At 45.2% G+C, this 22,475-nt stretch overlaps 1 protein-coding gene across 5 annotated transcripts in view; it reads left to right on the plus strand.

Moving 5' to 3' along the window:
* The window catches only part of LOC144692302 (BTB/POZ domain-containing protein 19-like), a 179,092-nt gene that overhangs the window by 71,894 nt on the left and 84,723 nt on the right, over positions 1–22,475 (plus strand). For all 5 annotated transcript variants that reach the window (XR_013579303.1, XR_013579304.1, XR_013579305.1 and 2 more), the window contains exon 4: positions 10,153–10,212. Coding sequence is in view for 2 of the 5 variants with exons in the window: in XM_078560947.1 (XP_078417073.1) it covers positions 10,153–10,212 (60 nt within the window). In the remaining 3 variants the exon portion in view is untranslated. The remainder of the gene's footprint in view (positions 1–10,152; positions 10,213–22,475) is intronic.

Consider the following 22,475-nt stretch of genomic DNA (forward strand, 5'->3'; position numbering starts at 1 on the left):
ATCTGCAGTATTTTGTTTACCCCTAAGATATTACCCCACCTTTCTTCCTACCTGCTGGCTCTTCAAAACCCATCACCCCCAACACTCCCCCCGCCTCCCCCCCTCCCTAAGCTGACCAAACCCTCCCCGCCCAATACCCCGGTCTTGCCTCACTCCATTGGGCCTTCTTCTTGGGACTATTTGCTTTCTCGGCAGTGTCCACTACAGAGCTCTGGGCGCTACCAGGACTGCTGGAGCTGCCGGCCAGTCCGACTGGCTAACAGCTCCTGAAGGTGGGACTTCCTCCCCAGTGAGGGGCGGAAGTCCCACTCTCCACCAGCCGCACCCACCTGCAGTGTATTATGGCTGCGGGGTGAGCTGGCATGGAGCGGCGGGCCAGCCGACTTTCCTTCCGTGGTGGGGGGGGTAGCGGGAGGAGGTTGAGCTGTCCGTCTCCACCCCCCCGCACCCCACCTGTGTAATATGCAGCCGCATGTGATCATCCTGTTGCCTTCGTAACTATTAAGCTGTAAAGCTTATATTGTTCAGCTAATTGATTTTACCTGAAAGACCACCTTTCAAAGCCCGTTCTTCAAGTAATTATGAGTGCAAAAAAACAACAGATTTCATGTTTTAGCAATTAGTATCATTTTGGTTTGTAACGTGAGGCCAACTTAGGCAACATAAGCTCATGTAATTCATTCAAAGACTTTACTTATTTCCTTTCAAAAAGCATTTCATCTCCAGCTCTGTGAGAAGAATTCAAAGGATAATGGCTGAGCAGATTGTACTTGTAAACTGCTTCCAGAATTCTAGCTTTTTATTGGACTGTACAATATCTTAACTATAAGGCTTGCTTTAGTAAATGATTTTCTTCAGTATTAAACCCATTTAATACTTTTGATCTGTTATGAAAAATGTTTGACATGGCTAATTATGGCTGGTTTCCTGCAGTGATGTGAAAGGTGATGGGGTCATACGTGCTATCTGGCAGAAGCTACTGTTAAAGGATGGATTTTCCCTCGAGCACATTGTAAGCATGTAGTATGCACATAAGGTTTAAGTTTCAGATCATAGATGGCATCGGTTTGTCAATGGAAAAGTCATTTTACAATGAGAATGAGTAAAAAGTTAGTGGGCACAAGTTCAATTCATCACAGATAAAAGCAAAATACTGCGAATGCTGGAAACCTGAAACAAGAACAGAAAATTCTGGAAAAACTCAGCAGGTTTAGCAGCATCTATAGAGGGAGAAACAGAGTTAACATTTCGAGTCCGTGTAACCCTTCTTCAGCGCCCGACCCGCTTGAGCATGAAATGACGCGCCTTGGTGTCGGCTGAGTGTGCGACATCAGTGCGCAGTCGTGCGATAGTTCAGTTGGCGGGTGTGTGCCGGCCGACAATTAAAAGGCCTATTAAGGCCATTAAGCAATCAGTTAAATTAAAATTTTCGTTGCCCATCCAACCTAACAGTTGGCGGGCAGGTGAAAAGGCCAAGCGGCCTTTGCATTTTTTGGGAAACCTCATCCACGGGCGGGATGAGGTTTCCAAAAGCAAATAAAAATAAAATAAATACTTTGATTTTCATGAATAACGTGTCCCTGCTCATGTGACAGAGTGACACGAGGGGACATGTTTCATTACATTTTTAAAATTATTTGTTTTCGTATCTCTTCATCTCCTTGAGGCAGTGCTGAGCGCTGCTGCTCATGTTTCATGCCGGGCCCGCCAGTGGGTTGTCGCGGTGTGGTGCCGCTCGTGGGTGGCAATCGGCTTCCTGACTGTCCCCGCCGAGCACCCCCACCAAGGGCAAAGTTCTGCCCCATATGTCTTTGGAACTTTAACTTTCTTATAATATAAATCTTTTCATGTTGCTACTATTCTCATTAACCTCTTTGAAATTCAAATTCAAATTTGAAATCCCCCTTCACCTATCTAAAAATGCAAATTCCCTTTACACCTTACGTGCTAAGACCCCAACCATGTTTACTCATTAGCATATTAAAGACACTTCTACAACTTACTTTTTTGATAACTTCAACTTGCAGTCTGCTTGGCTACAAAATGTAATTAAATCACACACACACACACACAAAAACACAACCCCTATAAACCTACTTTACAATAAACCAGAAAAATATTATGAAAATTATTACACTCTCATGACACCGGGCTATGAGGTTACAGATTGTGGTTGAGTATAATTCTGCTGCTGCTGATGGCCCACAGCGCCTCATGAATGCCTAGTCTTGAGTTGCTAGATCTGTTCAAAATCTATCCCATTTAGCACGGTGGTAGTTCCACACATCGTGATGGAGGGTGTCCTCAATGTGAAGATGGGGCTTTGTCTCCACAAGGACTGTGTGGTGGTCTCTCCTACCGATACTGTCATGGACAGATGCATCTGCGGCAGGCAGGTTGGTGAGGATGAGGTCAAGTATGTTTTTCTCTCTTGTTGATTCCGTCACCACCTGCTGCAGACCCAGTCTAGCAGCAATGTCATTTAGGACTTGGCCAACTCAGTCAGTCGTGGTGCTACCAAGCCACTCTTGGTGATGGACGCTGAAGTCCCCCACCCAGAGTATATTCGGTGCCCTTGCCACCCTGAGTGCTTCCTCGAAGTGGTATTCAACATGGAGGAGCACTGATTCATCAGCTGAGGGAGGGTGATACGTGGTAATCAGCAGGAGGTTTTCCTGCCCATGTTTGACCTGATGCCATGAGACTTCATGGGGTCCAGAGTCGATGTTGAGGATTCCCAGGGAAACTTCCTCTCGACTGAATACCGCTGTGCCGCCACGTCTGCTGGGCCTAACCTGCCAGTGGGACAGGACATAGCCAGGGATGGTGATGGTGGCGTCTGGAACATTATCTGTAAGATATGATTCCGTGAGTATGACTATGTCAGGCTGTTGCTTGACTAGTCTGAGAGACAGCTCTCCCAATTTTGGCACTAGCCCCCAGATGTTAGTAAGGAGGACTTTGTAGGGCCAACAGGGCGGGGTTTGCTGATGTCCTTTCCGGTCCCCAGTGGTCTGTCCGGTTTCATTCCTTTTTATTGCCTTTTTAGCAGTTTAATACAACTGAGTGGCTGGCTAGGCCATTTAAGAGTCAACCACATTACTGTGGATCTGGAGTCACATGTAGGACGACAGATTTCCTTCTCTAAAGGACGTTAGTGAGCCAGGTGGGTTGTTACAACAATCGACAATGGTTTCATGGTCATCATTAGACTTTTAATTCCATTTATTTATTGAATTCAAATTCCACCATCTGCCATGGCAGATTCAAACCCAGGTCCCCAGAACCTTACCCTGGGTCTTTGGAATACCAGTCCAGTGACAATACCACTGTGCCTCCGCCTCCCCCCAAAGATCATGCTGGCTTAATGGGCTACCTATTGTGTTGCCGAAGCTGTGGAGAGCCTGGCAGTGGTGGAAGAGGGGAGACAGCTGTGGGACAAGGCCTATTAGCGGCTGAAGAGGTAACCATGGGGAAAGGAGATACATGCGTAGGTGACGGAAGGAGTGGGAAAAGATGGAAGGTAGTGACATCTGGAGGCACATGAGCAGCAGAAGGGCGACATTATGGAATTGGAAGTCCCACAGGTGTACCAAGAGGAAACTAATACAAGTTGAAAGCTGTAAGTAGCTTGTGGAGGATCTTGTGGGAGGAAGGGATGTGGACCTGAACCTGTACACCTCAGAGAGTGACACGTGAGATCAGCTGGAGTAACTGGCTGAGGATAATCTCTAAGGGACAAAATAAATCAAAGTTAAAAATTAGAAGACACTAATAAATTATTATTTTTAAAAAATGACCCGAAAGAAATTGCTCCACTGTGCTACCTGATGGCCAAAGTCTGCTACTACAGTGATCACAGGGTGTCAATTACATTGGCAAATCCTAATAAGAGGGCTTTAGCCAAAAAATTCCATGTAGGACTTTTGAATGGAAAGATGACATAACATAGCTATTTTAATAATATAGGTATTGTTTAAAGGCTAAAGCCTAGCAAGGATGTTATTTACAATCCTGTGATTTTGCTTTATTATGTATTAAAAACAATCAGTGGCTCCAGGATTCCCAAGATATCAAGCCTGTAGTTGTTGCTCTGCATGTAATGTTGTGTGTAATTGTAATCAAAAACAATGAGACAGTATCTAAAGTTACATGACAGCTCCAAACTGCAGCTTGAGTTATCCCGAGGAACACCTTTCTCCAAAGATTCATCATTGCAGCAGGAACCAGCAAATCCAGCAGAGAATACGCCAAACAACCTTTGCAATCTAATTTGCTATCCATTAATTCAGAGCGAAACACCTGTTGTACCTCTCAGAAAATACTTCTGCGAATTTTATCGAGCCAACCTTGCAAATAAAATGAAGGCAGGATCAACGTCCACTGAAAATGTAACTGTGACTCACATGGAAACATGGGCCAGGATTTTACCCTTGTCGGGCAGGCTCAGCGAGGGTGGGCGGGAGTGGTCAGGAAGCCAATCACCGCCCACGATCGGGCCGCGACCCCAATTTCTTTCTGGCGGGCCAATTAAGTCCCACCCAGTGTGAAAAGCGCGCGGCAGTGCTCAGCGCTGCCTGTATGGAGCGGGGCTGGGGCGGGGAAGCAGGGCGAGAGCTGCCTCAGGGAGATGAAGATATTAAAAAATAAAAATAAAGAATTTTAAGGTGTTAAAAAAAACTGTGTCACATGAGCAGGGACAGGTTAGAAATGAGTACGAACATTTTTAATTTTTTTTAAATGAGGGATTGAAACTTTCTCCCACCCGTGGATGAGGTTTTGCAAAAATGCAAAGGCCGCTTGGCCTTTTCGCCTGCCCGCCTACCATAAGGGTTGGACGGGCAACGGAAATTTTAATTCAATTAGAGTGTTAATGGCCTTAATAAGCCTGTTAATTTTCGGCGGGTGTGCTGCCAACTCCCCCGTGCGCCTGCTGACCGAAATATGACGTCGGGGCGCCATTGCGCGTCATTTTACACTCGTTCGGGTCAGATGCACGCCCGCCCGACGAGCTGAAAATCCTGCCCATGAAGAAAATGAGCTGAAAGTAAGCCTGAAGCGTAGGAGTGTCTGTTGAGCTGCAGTAAACGTTTTGAGGTGGAGAAGAACCAAGTGGCTCCTGAATTGGAGACAGCGATTGGGTGGAAAGTGCACCAATAAGGAAACAAGGAGCCCTCCAAATGGGAACATTTGTACCTGGGCAATGAGCAGAAATTCCCAGCTAAACACCGAGTTAGTTGAAAATAGTTTCCTTTCATTTAAGTGCAGATCAAGAAAAAACCCAACCCATTCTTAGCTTAAATCTACGATTCTATGATCTCTTTCAGAAACCACCGATTTTGAATTGACAGGCAGCAGAAAACCCCTTGCCCAGTGACAGAAGGGACAGCAATCAAACCACCCTGAATACCACTTCTCCACCCACAAGTATACACTAGAGCACACAAACAAAAACATAAAGATCTCAAAGAACGGTCAGCCCCAAAGATATGGGTGTTAATACCTGAATCACACAGGAAATTCACATAAACAACCTGTAATGCCTATTCCTCTGAGCAATCATTTCCAGAATGCACAATAACGTAGCTTTCATTCCTGACTCAGGCCCTCAGCTGGAGACCAGTAATCCTCAGATTACGTGTAAATTTCACACTTAGTCCCTCCACTGTTCACGGAATTATCTACATTTATCTTTAACCTCCATTCCCCCTGCCCCCCACCGAAGAGCAGATTTTCAAAAAATGTACAGAGTGAACACAGCAGACCCCGCCCCCAGCATTAAACAACCCTCCCCCCTCAGAGAGTAGAAATATCTACCCCAACCCCACTTTGTGTATCCCCTACTATCACCTACTTTCTGTGGCTGAGGAAATCCTCCCAGAGACACAGTGTGGCTTTAGACCTTCCAGAAGAAGCTCTGACATGGCCTTTGTTGCCAAGAAATCCAAGAAAAAATGTTGAGAACAAAACCAGGAACTCTTCATTGCATTCATCGACCTGACCAAATCATTTGACTCGGTAAATCACAAGGCCCTGTGGATTGTGCTCCAAAGGTTTGGATGTCCAAGAAACTTCTTCACAATCCTGCAACTGCTTCATGATAAGTGACCTTGTGGTAATTTCACGGGACTAGTAATCCAGAGGCCCAAACTAATGCTTTGGGGACACGGGTTCAAATCCCACAATGGCAGTTGGTGGAATTTAAATTCAATTAATAAATCTGAAATATAAAGTTAGTCTCAGTAATGGTGACCATAGGCAGAATCTTCTGTTCGGCGTGTGGGGGCGGGCCTTGCACGCTGACGCGTGAAATGACGCATGGTGACATCGGGCGTGCGTCCCAACGTCACCGCACATCATTCGACCTTCAGTTTGGCGGGCGTGCACCAGAGTTGGCTGTGCACCTGCCGAACTGTCAAAGCCTGTTAAGGCCATTAACGAACTAATTAAAGTACTTGTCAGGGCTGCCCATCCAACCTTAAGGTTGGTGGGCAGGCGAAGAGCCCAGGCGGCCTTCGCATTTTTCATGGAACCTCATCCACGGGCAGAATGAGGTTTCGTGAAGGATTTATTAATTAAATAAAATTTTTAATCAAAATTCATAAACATGTCCCAGCTCATGTGACACTATCACATGAGGGGACATGACTGAATAATTTAAAAAATTCTTTATTTTCAATTTTTCATAATGTGCGCAAAAGAGCGCAGGCCCCGACTCTCCCTCCTTCCCCCGCCCACACAGTTAGCACCGTGCGCTTCCGGGTGCGCGTCACACTGGGCGGACCTTAATTGCTAGTTTGTTGTTTAGTAAATTCACTTGATGGATAATTACGTGCCCGCCCGCGCCTGATCCCGACCGGCCCGTCCGACGGGGAGAAAATTCTCCCCCATGAAACGCTCATCAATTCTCATAAAAACGCATCTAGTTCACTAATGTCCTTTAAGGAAGGAAATTAGTCATCTAACCTACATGTGACTTCAGACCAACAGCAATATGGCTGACTCTGAAGTGGCCTAGCAAGCCACTCAGTTCAAGGGCAATTAGGAATGGGCAACAAATGCTGGCCTTGCCAGCGATGCCAACACCCCATGAAAGAATTTTTTAAAAATGACTGCAACTGTGTGGGAGATCTGAAACAGGCACCTTCAAAATCTGGACCGGTGTCAAACAAGGCTATATGATAGCCCCCATACTGTTTACAATCTACCTGATGGTGGCTATTCACCTCATAAAGATCAACTCCATCCTGTTAATTCTGCCAACGAGAAACTTGACCTGTCCTTGAATGTTGCGAAAACAAAACTCGTGCATCAACCCGCACCTGGTCAGCCAAATATTCCACCTCCCATACCTTGACAGCCTCCTTTCTCAAAAGGCCACCATTGACGAGGAGATCTAACACCGGATCAGCTGCACCAGCTCAGCCTTCTACATACTACGTCAGCAAGTGTTAGAGAACAAAGACCTCCAAAAGTCAACAAAAGTCCTATTGTACAGAGTGTCATCACCACACTCCTGTACTGCAGTGAGACCTGGACTGTGTATCAGCAAACAAAAGTGTGTTAGAAAAGTTCCATTAGCAATGCCTCGGCTGCATCCATCTGACACAATGGGAGGACTGTCGAACAAACGCTAATGTCTTTCTTGAAGCCAGTTCCACAAGCATTAAGGCTCTTGCAAATTCAACCTTGATGTACTGGACACTGTGTCTGGATGGCTATAAAGCATCTCCCCTGTCAGGTCTTGTTGCTCTCAACACTCAGGTGGCTAGCGTTCTAGGGGAGGACAAAGAAAATGCTTCAAAGGCACTCTGAAGTGCAGCAGCATTGACATTAATGACTGGGAGGAGCTTGCTCTCAGTCGTTCAGAATGGTGACAACTTGTACATCAAGCTGCATCACGCTTTCAGTCTCAATGTCTTAATGATGAGGCAGAGTGGCAGCAGAGAAGGAAAGAAAAGAAAGCAAACCCTGCACTCTGGATACCATGTGGTCAAAGACCTGTGGGTCGCAAAACGACCTGTTCAGTCATGTGAAGACCCTTGGCAGAAACTGCGACCCTGAGCAGACATCATCCTCGAATCGAGGGACAGATGGCGATGATGACTGAGCAGTCAGTATAATACCCACCCCTGTGCTTGTCCCTGGAGCCATTTTAATGTATTACATATAAGATACACATTATATACATTATTTGCTTGTTAATTTGTTTATCAGTAAATTCACTCGATGGATAAAAATTTGAAATGAAGATTGTTGTGATGCTCTACAGCTCTTTGAATGTTATCAGAAACCTGGTGAACTTAATTTAGATCCAGTTAGCCTTGGAAATTTTAAAGTAAGGTTTTGTGTTTATGTTGGAAATGTCACTAGAACTTGCATAAAAATTAAGGCCAGTGAAATTTCTCTTGAAGCCACAAGGATCTTAAAACCTCACCTATGAGACCAATCAGATCAGGAGGGCAGAAAAGGCCAAAGATGTAACAAAGCAGTATTCATGCATGTCTCACCCTTTTATTTCTTATTTTCCTTTATTTTCCCCCTTATTCCTGTCACTCATTTACAGAGGTTCTGAACATAGCAACTGGTTCATGTAAGTAGCATAGGGTAACTTTAAAAAACTCTATGTTTTTGTTTTTGGGGTATTTGGATGGTATGTTATCAGTGAGATGTATTGCTGTTATTTCTATGTCAAGGAAGACCTCCTCCCTCATCTCACTCTGACTGTGATGATGTTTTGCTTCAATCGTGCAACGTTGTAAAGTGCAGTTGTTTGAAAGTCACTGTTTGAAACTTTATTTTCTTGAAGCAGGATCGTTGCTGATGGTAGAGAAAGGTTTGTATAGGCCAGTGATTGCTGGCACGCCCTGTTGTTAGTGGCAAGTGTTTATATTGTTGTTGTTGCCTCCCATGGTGCTAGTGAAAACAAAATGTCTTTTAGATGTAAAAACAAAAATTGCTGGAAACACTCACCAGGTCAGACAGCATTTGTGAAGAAAAACAGAGTTAATGTTTCAGGTCAATGATTTTTCATCAGAAAAGGAGGAAGGTAGAAATGTAAGTTTTTAAGCCCGTAGAAGGAAGGGAGGGGGTCAAGAAGAACAAAACTGAAGGCCTGTGATAGGGTAGAGGGCAGGAGAGATTAACTAACAACAGATTTCATGGTGCAAAAGCCAAAGAGAGTGGTGATGGGTATAGCAAAAGACAAAGGTTGTGTCCAGATGAGGAGTGAATGGCTATATAGCAGCCATCTGAATGCAACATGAGGGAATAAAGAAAGAAACAGGCCAGTGAAAAAAGCCAAAGCAACACATAGAACAAGATGGAGGCAGAGGTTATGATCTTTGAGCCCAGAAGGCTGTAAGTGTGTTGAGATGAAAGATGAGGTACTGTTCCTCGAACTTGCGTTGAGCTTCATTGGAACACTGTAGCAGGCCATGGACAGAAGGGTCAGAGTGTGAGCAAGGCGGAGAATTAAAATGACAAGTGACAAAAAGCTCAGGGTCATGCTTGCGGACTGAACGATGGTGTTCCACAAAGTGGTCACCTAGTCTATGTTTGATCTCCCCAGTGTAGAGGAGACCACATCTTGAACAGTGAATACAGTACACTAAATTGACAGAAGTACAAGTAAATCGTTGTTTCCACCTGGAAGGAGTGTTTGGGGCCTTGTATGGTGAGAGAGGAGGAGGTAAAATGACAGGTGTTGCACACTATAATTGCTGGCCCCCAATGGCAAAATAAACGGTAAAAACTGGGAAATAAGAGTACTGGTCCTGGTCTTGGAGACCTTAAAATGGAACACCAATTCGGACCAGCACTCTTATTTCCCAGTTTTTCCTGATTTTCTCAGTTGCGCAAAACACCCGCGTTTGGAATAGTAATGCAGTGAAAACAAAAGTGGGGATAAATTGGAAGTGGTTGTAGTGAAGCAGCTGTAGCATTCTCTCCTGAACAGATGTGCATAAGTAGGTTAAGATGGCAGAGTTTATAGAACTGGCAATCTAGCACCAGGGTTAACACCCACCCACGAAGAATTTGCTTTACCAAAAATTTACATTCCTTAAATTATCTTTTATGATAAGTCTTACTTTACATGATTGCCTGATTTATGGTATATTTTGTCTAATCGGTGATGGGTCTGTTTTTCAGCTATGCGTGGATTATATCAATAGTACTCTGACAGTAGAATCTGCCTGTGAAGCATTGCAGGTAAGTGCTGAACAGTTCATTTGTTCTGTTTACAATGATATATATTTCCTTTGTTGGTCATCAATGGCTGGCTAAGCTTGTATTTTTATTAGCCCATTGCCCGACTGTAACTGTAGAGGGTTGTAGCTCACCTGTTGCCATGGGTAGTGCAATGTTTAGAGATTGGAATACATTAAAAAAAAATTCTCGGGCCTTTTCCACTTTAGCTGTATCTTCTCAGCTTAACCATGGAAACCACTCACACAACAGCCAAGGAAATAGCTACTATTTTGGGTCGTGCCTGCAGGAGAAGAATGCTCCTTCTGGGCCCACCAAAAAAAAAATCCCGGGGCCATTACTGGCCCATCCAAGGTCCTCCCAGGAACCCCTTGTTCCCTCAGATCTCTGCTGGGCCAGTGTAGGAGCTGGTTGAATTTCTGTCCTTTCAGTGCTAGGAATGAAGCCTTGGTCTTTAACTGGGCCAGACCTCCCGCCAGTCTACACTGGGCATTAAAATCAGACCTATTGTTTTTCTGTCTTTTAAAAGGCTTTCATCTTATTTTAAAGTTAATTTTTTTTGTTGTTTAATTGCACTTTTGTTCCAATTCCTCCTGTAGCTTTCTTGTATTTTCAAATAGTTTTCTTGAAAGAAACACATCAGGATAAGCCTTAGGACATTGTTATGATTTGCCAAAGAGTATAGAAATAGAATAGTTACAGCTGGTTGAAACTGAGCAACCTTAATGAAGTTTATACATTGCAAGTTGCCAGCTAGTGATATCTAGTGACATTCCCATGAAACTGCTGTTTATATTTGGAATTTAAAAATGTTGGGTAATCCACATAGTTCTATCAAAATGTTGGGACAGACTTGGAGTGGCTGAAAAACCTACTCCTTCTCATGTGTTACAAAATAACCTCCGTGGCTGAGGTACTAAAAAGCTGATGGAATTGTTCCCCAGTAAGAAGAAATTAAAGTGGAGGCATGTTAGCTGAAGAGATATTTATCTAATATCTGACCTAAAAATAGTAGCCTTCAACCACAACCAGTAAACATTTTTTCCTTTGTATAATATTTCCTTGGCCTTTTGTCGAGATGTACTGTAAGCCTTACATAAACTGCCCTGGTTGAGTTCCATGTCCTGAGGAATTAACGATTGCAGTAAATGGCTTAAGTACAGTCTACTGCTTCAGTATCACACTTTGTAATAACATATTAAACTCAGAAAGACAAATTGCAATGACAGATATATTTACAGTTGAATAGAGATGTGAAAGAAAGATCAGAATATTTCCTTAATGGTGACCAAGTAGGAGCAGTGTTGGGACAATGGGATTTAGGTGTCCATGTGCACACATTTCTAAAAGCTGGTGCATAGATACAAAAACTAATCAAAAAGGGTAACAGGTTAAATTACGAGAGCATCAACTTCTTTGTCGCAAACCTACCATGGAAGGCGGAGATGGCTGGGTGATCCCAGGGACCTGTGGCCCCCAGATTCAGGGAGACTTCCCCTGATGTGTTGCTCAACGTACTGTAGGCTGGGAGGGGCATCCTGTACCCCAAGGATGGAAGGAGGAGGCCGAGCTTTGTGACCGACCCTGCATGGGAGAAAAGCACCAGGGTAGTCAGTGCCCAGGGCCTCCTCCAGAGGACTGCCCTGCAGCGCTGGAAACGGATGAATGACCTCATCTGTGCCGCCAGGGTAAGTGAACCCTCAACTGCTCACACTCACTTCACTGAATGATTGAGGGGATATGGGCCTTAGTGGGAAGGGCACCATCCGTGCGGTCCACACATAAAAGAGTTATTCAACAAGATAAGGTGATGCCTCATAGCCCCACTGCAGTCCATGTAGAGCTGTCACAGCAGCCACCCGCAGCCTCCACCAGCCCAGTACACCTTGGTGAGCACGAGAACAAGTTCAGGCAGGGTTTCACATCCTGGTGGTTATTGCAGCAGGGGAGGCAGGGTCAGCCGAGTTCATCGCACTTAGGACTGCTGGGGAAGAGGCATCTGCAACATCCGAGTCGGATGATGAGCCCTGGGATTGGCCCTGCAAGAGATGCTGGAGATGCAATGAGAGGTGGGGGAACAACAGGCAGAGTTGGCAGAAGCCCTCAACAGAGTGGCACGAGTGGTGGAGAAGTCCGTCTGCCTGCTCCCTGATGAAGTGTTTCCGAACTGTGCACACATGGGAGCCTCCATGGGGAGGATGGTGAATATCATGGAGAACCTTGTCCAGCAGAATGCCAACTTTCTGTCAGAGATGCACACAGACCTGCACTCCATCGCTGTAGCCATGGATGAGATCTTGCTGTGGCTATTTGAGAGTGGGTTGGGGCATCTCGACCTGCCTTCAGGTGCCCCATCTCCTCAAGGAACCAGGCAACGGTCCTAGGGCACCCAAAGGGAGGAGGAGAAGCTGTTGGACCTCCACTCAGGACTCTCTGAGGGTGTCCAGCCCTTTGGAATCCCCCTTGCCTGTGACCCCTTCAACTTTACTCTCTGTGACCACAGAGGGAGCAGCTGACCCACAGCAGGAGAGCCTAAGTAAGCTGGGACCCTTCAGGCCTCGGGCCTCCAGAGGACGGCCACCAAGGTCATCCAAGACAGTAGGGTAAACTGGAGCAAGCTGCCTCCACCCCTGCTGCGGATGTCGGGGGTGCAACTAGAGGAAGTGGTAGGGAGCAAAAGTTTTAAGAAGTTATGATTTCACATGCGGTTGCACGGATGCACTATAATTGTTAATGTTCTTACAATTTTGTAAATAGACTACACTTACACTTTAATGAGGTCTAATGTGGTTTAATTGCAAATCGTAGTCGCTAAGCCTGTGCGTGCCTCCCACATCTTCAGGGAGCACCTCAGGCTGGATCTATGCCCCTGAATCATGCATGTGAAGGGAGGCAAGGATCTTTGCCAGAGCCCTTGCGAGCCATCTGCAAGAAGCCTCCCATGCACGCTGAGCTTTTGCCCTTCACCCACTCATCTGTTGAAAAGCCCTAGCATTGTCCGTACTACCTGGCGTCCCCTGTCAGTTGTCCAGTTGAGCTGACCTGCTGCTCTGCCCAGCTCTGATGACCAAACTCCCATGCAGCAGCTCAAGGCATTGGATAGTTGCAAGTAGCCATGGTGCGTGTGACTTTTCAGGTAGAGTCCAACACCTCCCCCCACCCCGCCCATAACCATTGACCTTCTTGGTGTAACCCTTGACCTCCCAACAGTCACCCTGCAACCTTCCCCCATCACCCTCCGTCCTGTGCAGGTGAAAGTCCACGTCTCCTACCTTCCTGAGGAGCCCAACCCCCATGACAATAGACAGGAGCCCCTCATCCGGCTGACCTCTAGAATCTGGCTTTACTTCCATGTCCCCTCCAACAACCCTCAGTGTCCCTTCACCCATCATCGCAGGACCCTCACCTTCCCACCCTTCCAGCTCTTTACCCCTCGCCATCCCTTCGTTTCAACATTTCCCTCAGTATGCTCCCCAGGACTCATCAGTTGACACCAAGGACCCCTCCCTCTGAACCCTTTTCCCCTCTTCCCCCCATGCCAGTTCATACCTGTGCACCCATTCACAACTGCACACCGCCACCCTCCCCAACCGCTTGCACTCTACCCTGGCCATTCCCACTCTCCTGCTCCATAAACCATCCCGCCTATCCCACGACCCCTGCAGCATCCCTTTTCCCTCTACCACCACCACCCTCCCTCCCCACCACACCCCCAAGCCTCCACAACTGCCCCACCTCTTCATTCCTCTCCTCCCTGTCTAATCACCCCCCACAGCGCAGACCGTTGTTGCCCAACAGTATGTAATGCAGCTGACCACCTGCAACGCGAAGATCCACGTGGTTGATGCTCCACTGCTGCAGGAGGTGCTGCTGCACGAGGCGTTCCAGGACCCGCAGTCACTGGAAGCCTCCATCTTCCACTCACTGCAAGCTGCCTCAGGCCTTCTTCCAGCTGAGTCCCGACATGTCCACACCGCGTTTATCCGGACGTGTTGCAAACCAACGTGAAGTACTGCTGGTGGCGCAGATAATTGGACGGTGGTGGGGTGGGGGGGTGGTTGGAGTGGTCACTTCTGGTCAGGGCTTCATCTGCACCCAATTAATGGGATGTAAAACGCCTTTATGCCAGCCTCGTTCGCCTGGATTGGCATCCTGCCATGATGGGCGGGAGCGCGTGTTCCCACTGTCATTTCACACTGGTGGGAAACCGATTTTTCAGCTTCTGTTGCATTGTGTCGTCTCTCCCCCCCACCCTCAACAGCCCCGCTCCGCCTGCCATTACACCTTCCGCTGTTGGGACTGAAAAATCCTGGCCATTGTTTCTATTCCTGCGCTTTTATAAGCTTGAAGTGTGACCTAATTGAGGTGCCTAAAATGATAAAGTGACTCAGTAGGGTAAATACAAAGAAACTATTTCCTCTGCTGAGAGATTCCAAAACAAGTGTCTTAATCTTAAAATTAGAGCTAGGCCAGCTAAGAGTGAAATAAAAGTAAAAGTGGTGGTGGGAATACTCAGCAGGCCTGGCAGCATCTGTGGAGAGAGAAACAGAGATAGTGTTTCGGGTCAATGACCTTTTGTCAGCTGACAGTGAAATCAAGAAGCACAGAAGCGGGTAGTACAAATCTACAATTCTGTTCCCTAAAAGGCTGGGTCAGTTGAAAATTTCAAGACTGAGATTTGTAGATTTTTTGGTTAGTTAAGTATATTAAAGGACATGGAGCAAAAGTGGGAAAGTAGAGTTGAGATGCCAGTTAGATTAGCCATGATCTAATTGAATGACTCCAAGGCTCTGAAGGGCTTTCCGCTGTTCCAATGTGTCTTATGTTCCTATGTTCATTGCCTGCCCCATTAGCTAATATATCAGGATTGTCAGAAGCCTCGGTGCTGGGGAGAGACAGCAGGTTGATTGCCTCCCTATCCATGAATATTTGTATAATATAACATAGATTTGCAATGCACGTGCACAAGCAATTACCAGATTGCCAACCAACACACTGCCCATGTTTGATGCTAAATCCATGTCAATTATATAGAGAATGTGGAACTGCAGGGAGAGGATTTAGAATACGCCTTGTACATCTTTAGATTCCGAAAGGAGTGCAGCAAAATCCAATTAGGCAGTATGACATTTTGTGACGTAAATTGGCAGAAGTGCACGAGAAGCTATATTGGTCTAGACATTGATAGGTGTCCATCTCAGCTGCCTGAAAAAAGCAGAGGTATCATTTAGACACATGAAGAAGGATCCTGTGCCAGAATTGGAATCTTTTTGTTAAATTGGTGCCCATGCATGCCCGAATTGGCATTTCCTTAACTTAAAATCATGGCAGGCATAATCGGTAAGCAACTTTCACAGAGATGTAGAGCATCATACGCTGCCCCCACCACAAACTAGCTCCATGTGCTAGCCCTCAATACCCACTTTGTTCCACCCAGACTATCGGGCTTCAGTCTGGCTACTGGGGAATAAGGACTATCCACTCACCTACTGGCTCATGACTCCTGCCAGGAATCTGGGCACAGATATGGAGCACTGATATAACAATAGCCATGCATCAACAAGGATTCTTATTGAGCAAACCATTGGTCTCCTGAAATAACAATACCACTGCCTAGACAATTCCTGAGGGATTCTTCAGTATAGCCCAGATTGAGTGTCAAGATTCATTATGATTTTCTGCATGCTTCACAATCTTGCCAACCAAAGGAGAGTTGACTTGGACCAGCTTTATGAGGAAGAAGTGGAGCAGGATAATAAAAGAAGGGACAAGGAGACGCATGATGTAGAAGTATGGCAGAATGATGCAGAAGTATGCCAGCTGCTAGAGCTGTCAGGTATCAATCATTGAGGGAAAATTATTTTAACTAATAAGAGTCATGAATTTGCATCCTTTGAAAGCCCAAGGAGATGCTAGTCCACACAACCAAGATGGCAGCTGTCTGAGCTTCCGTCTAATCTGTCATAGCTGTCACTATGGGCTCCATTCTTCTGGGTTCTCCTGCAGTGCTCACAGATCTGACCAGCCGCTCCATCACTGACTGCATGTTTTTGATGCTGTGCACAAAGACAGCACACAAGTTGGACCTGGACTCCTACGATATTGTGCACAAGCTGACTTGTGCCTTTCCTCCCGGCCCACTTGTCCATCACCCAGTCTTCAAGTGGGCTCAGCTCATGGATGACTTGTGGCCCTCTGGCTTGATGCACGTTATTGTGTGCCACACTGCTAGAAAAAAAGAAGGAAGTGTGTCGATGTGGGAGAAGTTTTGAGGGCATGAATATCAGCACAACCCAGCACAATTAGAAGGTCCCTGTGGATTGACATCAGTCTTATGTACAGCAGACACTTGACTTTGTCATCAGGGCTAGAATATCAGTTCTCCCTCAGACGAGCTACTTCGTGCGCCATCCGATCTCACTGCCATTGATCCTGCGCAATCGTGCTGAGTGGGTCTCTACGTGCAGCAACCTCTATTCAATCCTCTAAATTATGTGCAGCAACAGTCTCTGAGCTGCTGCCTGCAAGTGAAAGCTGAGAGGATGACTGCTTCTGTGCATTGCTGCCCTCTTTGCCTTCTGCCATGAGGGCTGATTGGAGCTTCTGGCATTGAAACAGAAAGATAAGGTAAAAGTCGGTATTTAGTGGCATGAGATAGGAGAAACAGATGGCTGGCTTCTGAAAGCAGCAGCAATTTGTCATGCGTAATGTGTAAGGATGACATTTAAGTGAGAAGGGAAGGAAAGATGGTTTAAAATCCCGCAATATTTCTTTTTCAACCTTGAGAGCAGCCGTGCTGCTGATGCCTTTCCCCCCGGCCCACTTGTCCATCACCCAGTCTTCAAGTGGGCTCAGCTCATGGATGACTTGTGGCCCTCCAGCCTGCTGCACGTTATTGTGTGCCACACTGCTAGAAAAAAAGAAGTGCGTCGATGTGGGAGACGTTTTGACGGCATGAACGTCTCAGTAGAATAATGTTGGCGGTGTTGTTGGCAAGATGGTGAGGAAGTGAAATAAGTAATAGTGAGGAGAGCAGCAGGTGCAAGAGAAGCAGAATTGAAATGCACTGCAGTGATTGGAGGAGAGTGCTGGTAATCAGGTGCAGAATGGCTGTAAAAGCTGCAGCAACAGGTCATGTGAGGCTGAACAATAACTAGTGATGAGAATAATGTATTAAACTCCTGTGAGTTCATAACTTTTTTTTTACAGCATTTTAGCCAGGTCTTGAAACTGATGCATCTGGCACTCAGGTGGTCTGTTACATCTGCCTACTCTTACAGCTTGCCTAATCAATCCAACTTTAGAAGCGCAAATAGTAAAAATCAAGACTATATTTGTACAATAATTTCCAAAATACGTATTTTAAATTTGGGAAAGTTGTAGATGTGTAGTGACATTGAACTCCGAAGAGATGTGCACACACAGAAACAAAGAAAGGATTTGCATAAAGTTGATCAATTCTGGGTTAAGGTGTTTCTTGGTATGCAAACCCAGAGGCTACCATTAGTGTGATCAGTTAACAGTGCACTATAGCAAGAACAGTGAGCAACCAAGCATAGAACATCTCCCTCCTCCTGTTCACCTTTTTCACCAAAACCTCCAATGCAGTGTCTGAAAATCTGGCAATCCTTGCAACTTTTGCTGTGCCTGCCGTTGTGCAGAATTTTCACTGGTAGTTTGTGCAGGCAAAATGTACTTCCCCTTTAAGAGGGTGCCAACAATGTGTAGACCACTGAGGAGTATGGATAACACTGGCAGCTCTCTTAATAAGGGCAATAATTTGGGTCCTCCTTTGTGGCCTGGTGATCAAATGCCCTATCTGAGTGTGTGCCCAGCCTGCGCACGCAAAAGCACTTCCAGCAATTTCTACCATTCTGTCTTCACATTGCAAGTGTGAGGTTGGAATGGGGCAGAGTTTGTTGGGTGTTCACACGCACTTCATTTCTTATACCTACTCACAAAAAGGGGTTTCATGTTAGCTGACCGAGTGGTTACCTGGATTACATGATCCTGTTTATCCAGGTGGGCTTTGGTAAAGTACTTAGAGAATCATGTAGACTTCCTTCTGCACCTGCCAGCAAAACAACTATACCCTCCTGCTGCACTTGCTTAAACTTCTGGAATTAGAGGCCAGTAGACTACACTGGCAGCAAGGCTCATGATCCTTTTGCAATGTACAACTGCTATCTCACCCAAAAACATATTATTATAAATGAAATTGGGGTGGGAAGAGTTTGAATGCTGGGGCATGAGTGTTAATATCTTGTCAATTACATTATTAAGGTTAAGAGAAACAGGCGATGTGTATTAATTGTCTTTCAGCACATATAAATAGGGGATAGCTGGGACACTGGGTGTGTGGGAGGAAAGCTGTGAGACTGAACAAGTCAATAAATTCTCTCAACAAAGAAATGTTATGTGTCTTGGTTTCGGCCTCATAAAATCGCTTGGATCCTATTAATGATAAGGCATTGTAAAGCTAATCAGAGGGAAATGAGAGATGTGAGTTAGGACATTGCTGTAGCATTTGGAATAAGAGATATAGTTGGGTGACCTCAGGAAGTGAGATTTAATTAAAGCCTCCCCTTCCCTCTGGAATTTTGAAAATAGCCTAAAAGATACTGGTAATGCTCTCAGACTATATAGAAAGAAAATGGTTGTGAGCTATCAGCCGAATAAAAACATGCCAGCAAGGAATCCAGTATTTACTTAACTGTCTTATTATAGATAGCAATGAATTTAAAATGAAGTTTTAAATATGACTAAACGCCAGTGATATTTCCTGTGTCCTTCATATAATGAATTTAAGCATTAAAGGTGAACCTCAGTAATTTGTTCAAGATATGGTTGAATAGTAACCAATCGAGATTATATCACAATTGTGCTGAAGTGATTTATTTTAAAGTAATAAGAATACTATTTGTGTCTGCTATTTTTAACTTATCTGATGGTGAGAAGAACCGAATGGGAGGGATTCCTAATTAACTGTAAGTTTTGGAATCACTGCAGGCCTTGTGATGGTTGTCCAGTGATGTTGTTAGGTAGGAATCCCAGGATTTTGACATAACAATTATAAAGTAAGGCTGGTATGATGTGAAAGGCAACTTCAAGGTGGTATTATTCTAATGATCTTGCTTGTTCTTGGCCTTCTCTGTGGCAGAGGTTGCAGGGCTGGGACACACTATTAACGTAAGTTAGGCAAGTTGTTGTAGCACATCCTTTTGATAGTGACTGCAGGATGTAGCAATGAAGGGGGTGGATAGTGAGTCCAATGGCAAGGGCATTGATCAGTTGTCTGTTTTGATTTGTATGGTGCTGATAGTCTTGAGCATTATTGCAGTTAGGCCCATCCAGTTATGGTGAGTATTCCAGCACATAAGAAGAAGACTTGCATTTATATAGCACCTTTCCTGACCACCAAATGTTTCAAAGTGCTTTACAGCCAATGCAGTATTTTTGAAGCGTAGTCACTGTTGTAATGTAGGAAGCACAGCACCCAATTTGCGCACAGCAATCTCCCAACAATGCAAACAATGCGATAATGACATCTTGATGAGACTTGTAATTATTGGAGAGGCTTTGAGGAGTCAGGAGATGAGCAAACCTATTACAGAGTACCTGGCTCTGCCTTGATCATGTAACCATATTGTTACCATATGCTGCTGTTGTGGTAAATATTTTGGTCAGTATTGGTTGGCAACGTAGTGATGTGGGCTCAACAATTTTGTTGGTGCTCAAGGTCAGGGTGAGGTCTTTTGGCATTTTCTTGTTGGGAGTTGGTTATTGCTCGGCACTTATGTGGTGTTAATTTTACCTGCCATTTGTCATCTCAATTCTGGAAGTTGTCCGGGTTATGGTTAGATTGGAATGGGCTGTTCCATTATCAGACAAGCTGCGGAAGAAGCAATCCAGAGTGGCTCAGTAATGTGTATTTTGCTATGTTGAGATAGGAGCCAAATTACTCTTTTATAAATCCAGCAGCAGATTACAATCTGTAGATTGGTCATAACCTTAAATGTTAACCCTCTTTCTCTCTCCGTAGATGCTTTCTGACTTGCTGAATATTTCCAACATTTTTGCTTTTTATTATAGCCAATCATAGTAGTTAATTATAGAGTGGTGTTGGCATTAAGTGCTTATTACAGATTGGCATCTGGGTGCAAAGGGCCTTGTGTGCCTTCATGCTTGGGATGTGATGTATTGTGAAAACAAAGACTGAAAAGAGGATATAAAATAATAAAGGCACTTACATAAAACAACATACAAAGGGAAAAAAGTGAACTAGTTCACACTTGCCACAGTTTTAAAAATAATTATTTGCTGGTTGGAGTAAAAACAATTCTTCATAGAACCAATCTGTTAACCATACTTTTCATCTTATAGGTCAATTTTAAGAGGTTTAATTTGTGTAATTACTGCCCTTTGCACATCTTGAGTACTATAATTTATATAGGCACTGTGGAATTTGGGATTGGAATTTCATACTGAGTGATTCTCATGGCAGGATTTTCCCCCCGTTGGGGGCGAAGTTGAATTGCGGGCGCGCACAGACACGCCTCTGATCGACGCCCCCAATCGGGGGCACGGCGCCATTTTACGTGGGCGGGCCAATTAAGGTCCACCCAGTTTGACGTCCGTTCAGAAGTGTTGTGCGCTCCCTGTGTGGGGGGGGGGGCGGAATCCCTAAATGCGTACGAAAGAGCGCACTCATCTCCCTGAGGCTAAGTGCAGCCTCAGGGAGATCGGCTGTTCTGTCACAAATATTAAAAATAGAGAAAAAAAATTCCTGACATGTCCCCTCATGTGACACTGTCACATGAATTGGGACATGTCCATAATTTTTACAAAAACTTTAATAAAATCTTTAAAAACCTACATGAAACCTCATCCCGCCCGTGGATGAGGTTTCATGCTTTTTCTAATTCCCACCGGGGCTACTGGCCTGCCCACCAACCTTAAAGTTGGACCGACAGGTCCATTAATTAGCTAAATGACTCTGTCAATGGCCTCAATTGACCATTGACAGGTCAGCGGGCGCACAGCTGATTTTACTGCGCCCCCACCTACCGGAAAATTTAAATGGGGCACGGTGACATCGGGAGTTCCGCCTGACATCACCGCACGTCATTTTACGTGTCGGCGAGCGGGCCCTGCCCCCCACTCGCCGACGGGCAAATCCTGCCCTCAAATTTGGCTGCTTTCTGGACTATAGGTGGTATAACTAAAGAAGGCCTTTTAAAAGTGTCATCATGAGTCACCTTTCTAAACAAAAATGAATTTGGGCATTTCAACCTTAGCTGTGCTGCTATGAGAAGGTGGCAAACAAACATATTCAGCTACCTCAAAGGACGAAGAGAGAAACATTCGCGGGCAATATTCTTCATTTTCTTGTGCACAGTTTAGTATTGTGATTGCAGAGGTTTGTGAGTAGGCCATTTGTTGCTCTCCAAGCTTGGTCTAATGTAGTGCTTTAGCAAATCTAAGAAAGGGCAAGAGAGAAAATGCCTAGTAAGAAAATTTAGGGGTGGATTTTCCTCAGTTGAGATAGCTCTGTTTGCCTAATTTGCTTGAAATCAGTGTAACCTGTGCTAAAGATCCTGGAATTTTAAGTGCAATTTAGTTCCAGTACAAATTGAGTTTCTGCGACCTTTTGCGCCAGTTCAAAAACCTTCGCGCTAGAAAACAACTTTTCCTACATAACTGGCCATGACCCCAAGGGTAACTAATCACCACTGGGAGTTTCCGCTAATTCCGTCCCTTTTTAGGCCTTCCAGGAAGCTCTTATAAATTAAGTTGGTTCTTTTGGGTGTTAGGATGGCCACAGATGGAGCTCAATAACACCAGAATACTTAGAAGAATGAGACGTGATTCTATTGAAACGTATAAGATCCTGGGGGACTTGACAGAGTGGGTGCTGAAAGGATGATTCCCCTTGTGGAAGAGACTAGAACTAGGGGACACAGTTTAAAAATAAGAGGGTCACCCATTTAAATCGGAGATGAGGAGAATTTTTTTTCTCTCAGAGGGTTGTGAGTCTTTGGAACTCTCTTCCCTAGGGAGCGGTGGAGGCAGGGTCAATGATTATTTTTAAGGCAGAGGTAGATAGATTCTTGACTAACAAGGGAGTCAAAGGATAGGCGGGAATGTGGAGTTGCAGCCACAATCAGATCAGGTGATCTTATTAAATGGTGGAGCAGGCTCAAAGGGGCCGAATGGCCTACTCCTGTTCCTAATTCGCATGTTCATGTGTACCAGGCCCCAACTGT

The sequence above is a fragment of the Cetorhinus maximus genome, chromosome 17 (assembly GCF_964194155.1).
Source record: "Cetorhinus maximus chromosome 17, sCetMax3.hap1.1, whole genome shotgun sequence".
Classification (NCBI taxonomy): Eukaryota; Metazoa; Chordata; class Chondrichthyes; order Lamniformes; family Cetorhinidae; genus Cetorhinus; species Cetorhinus maximus.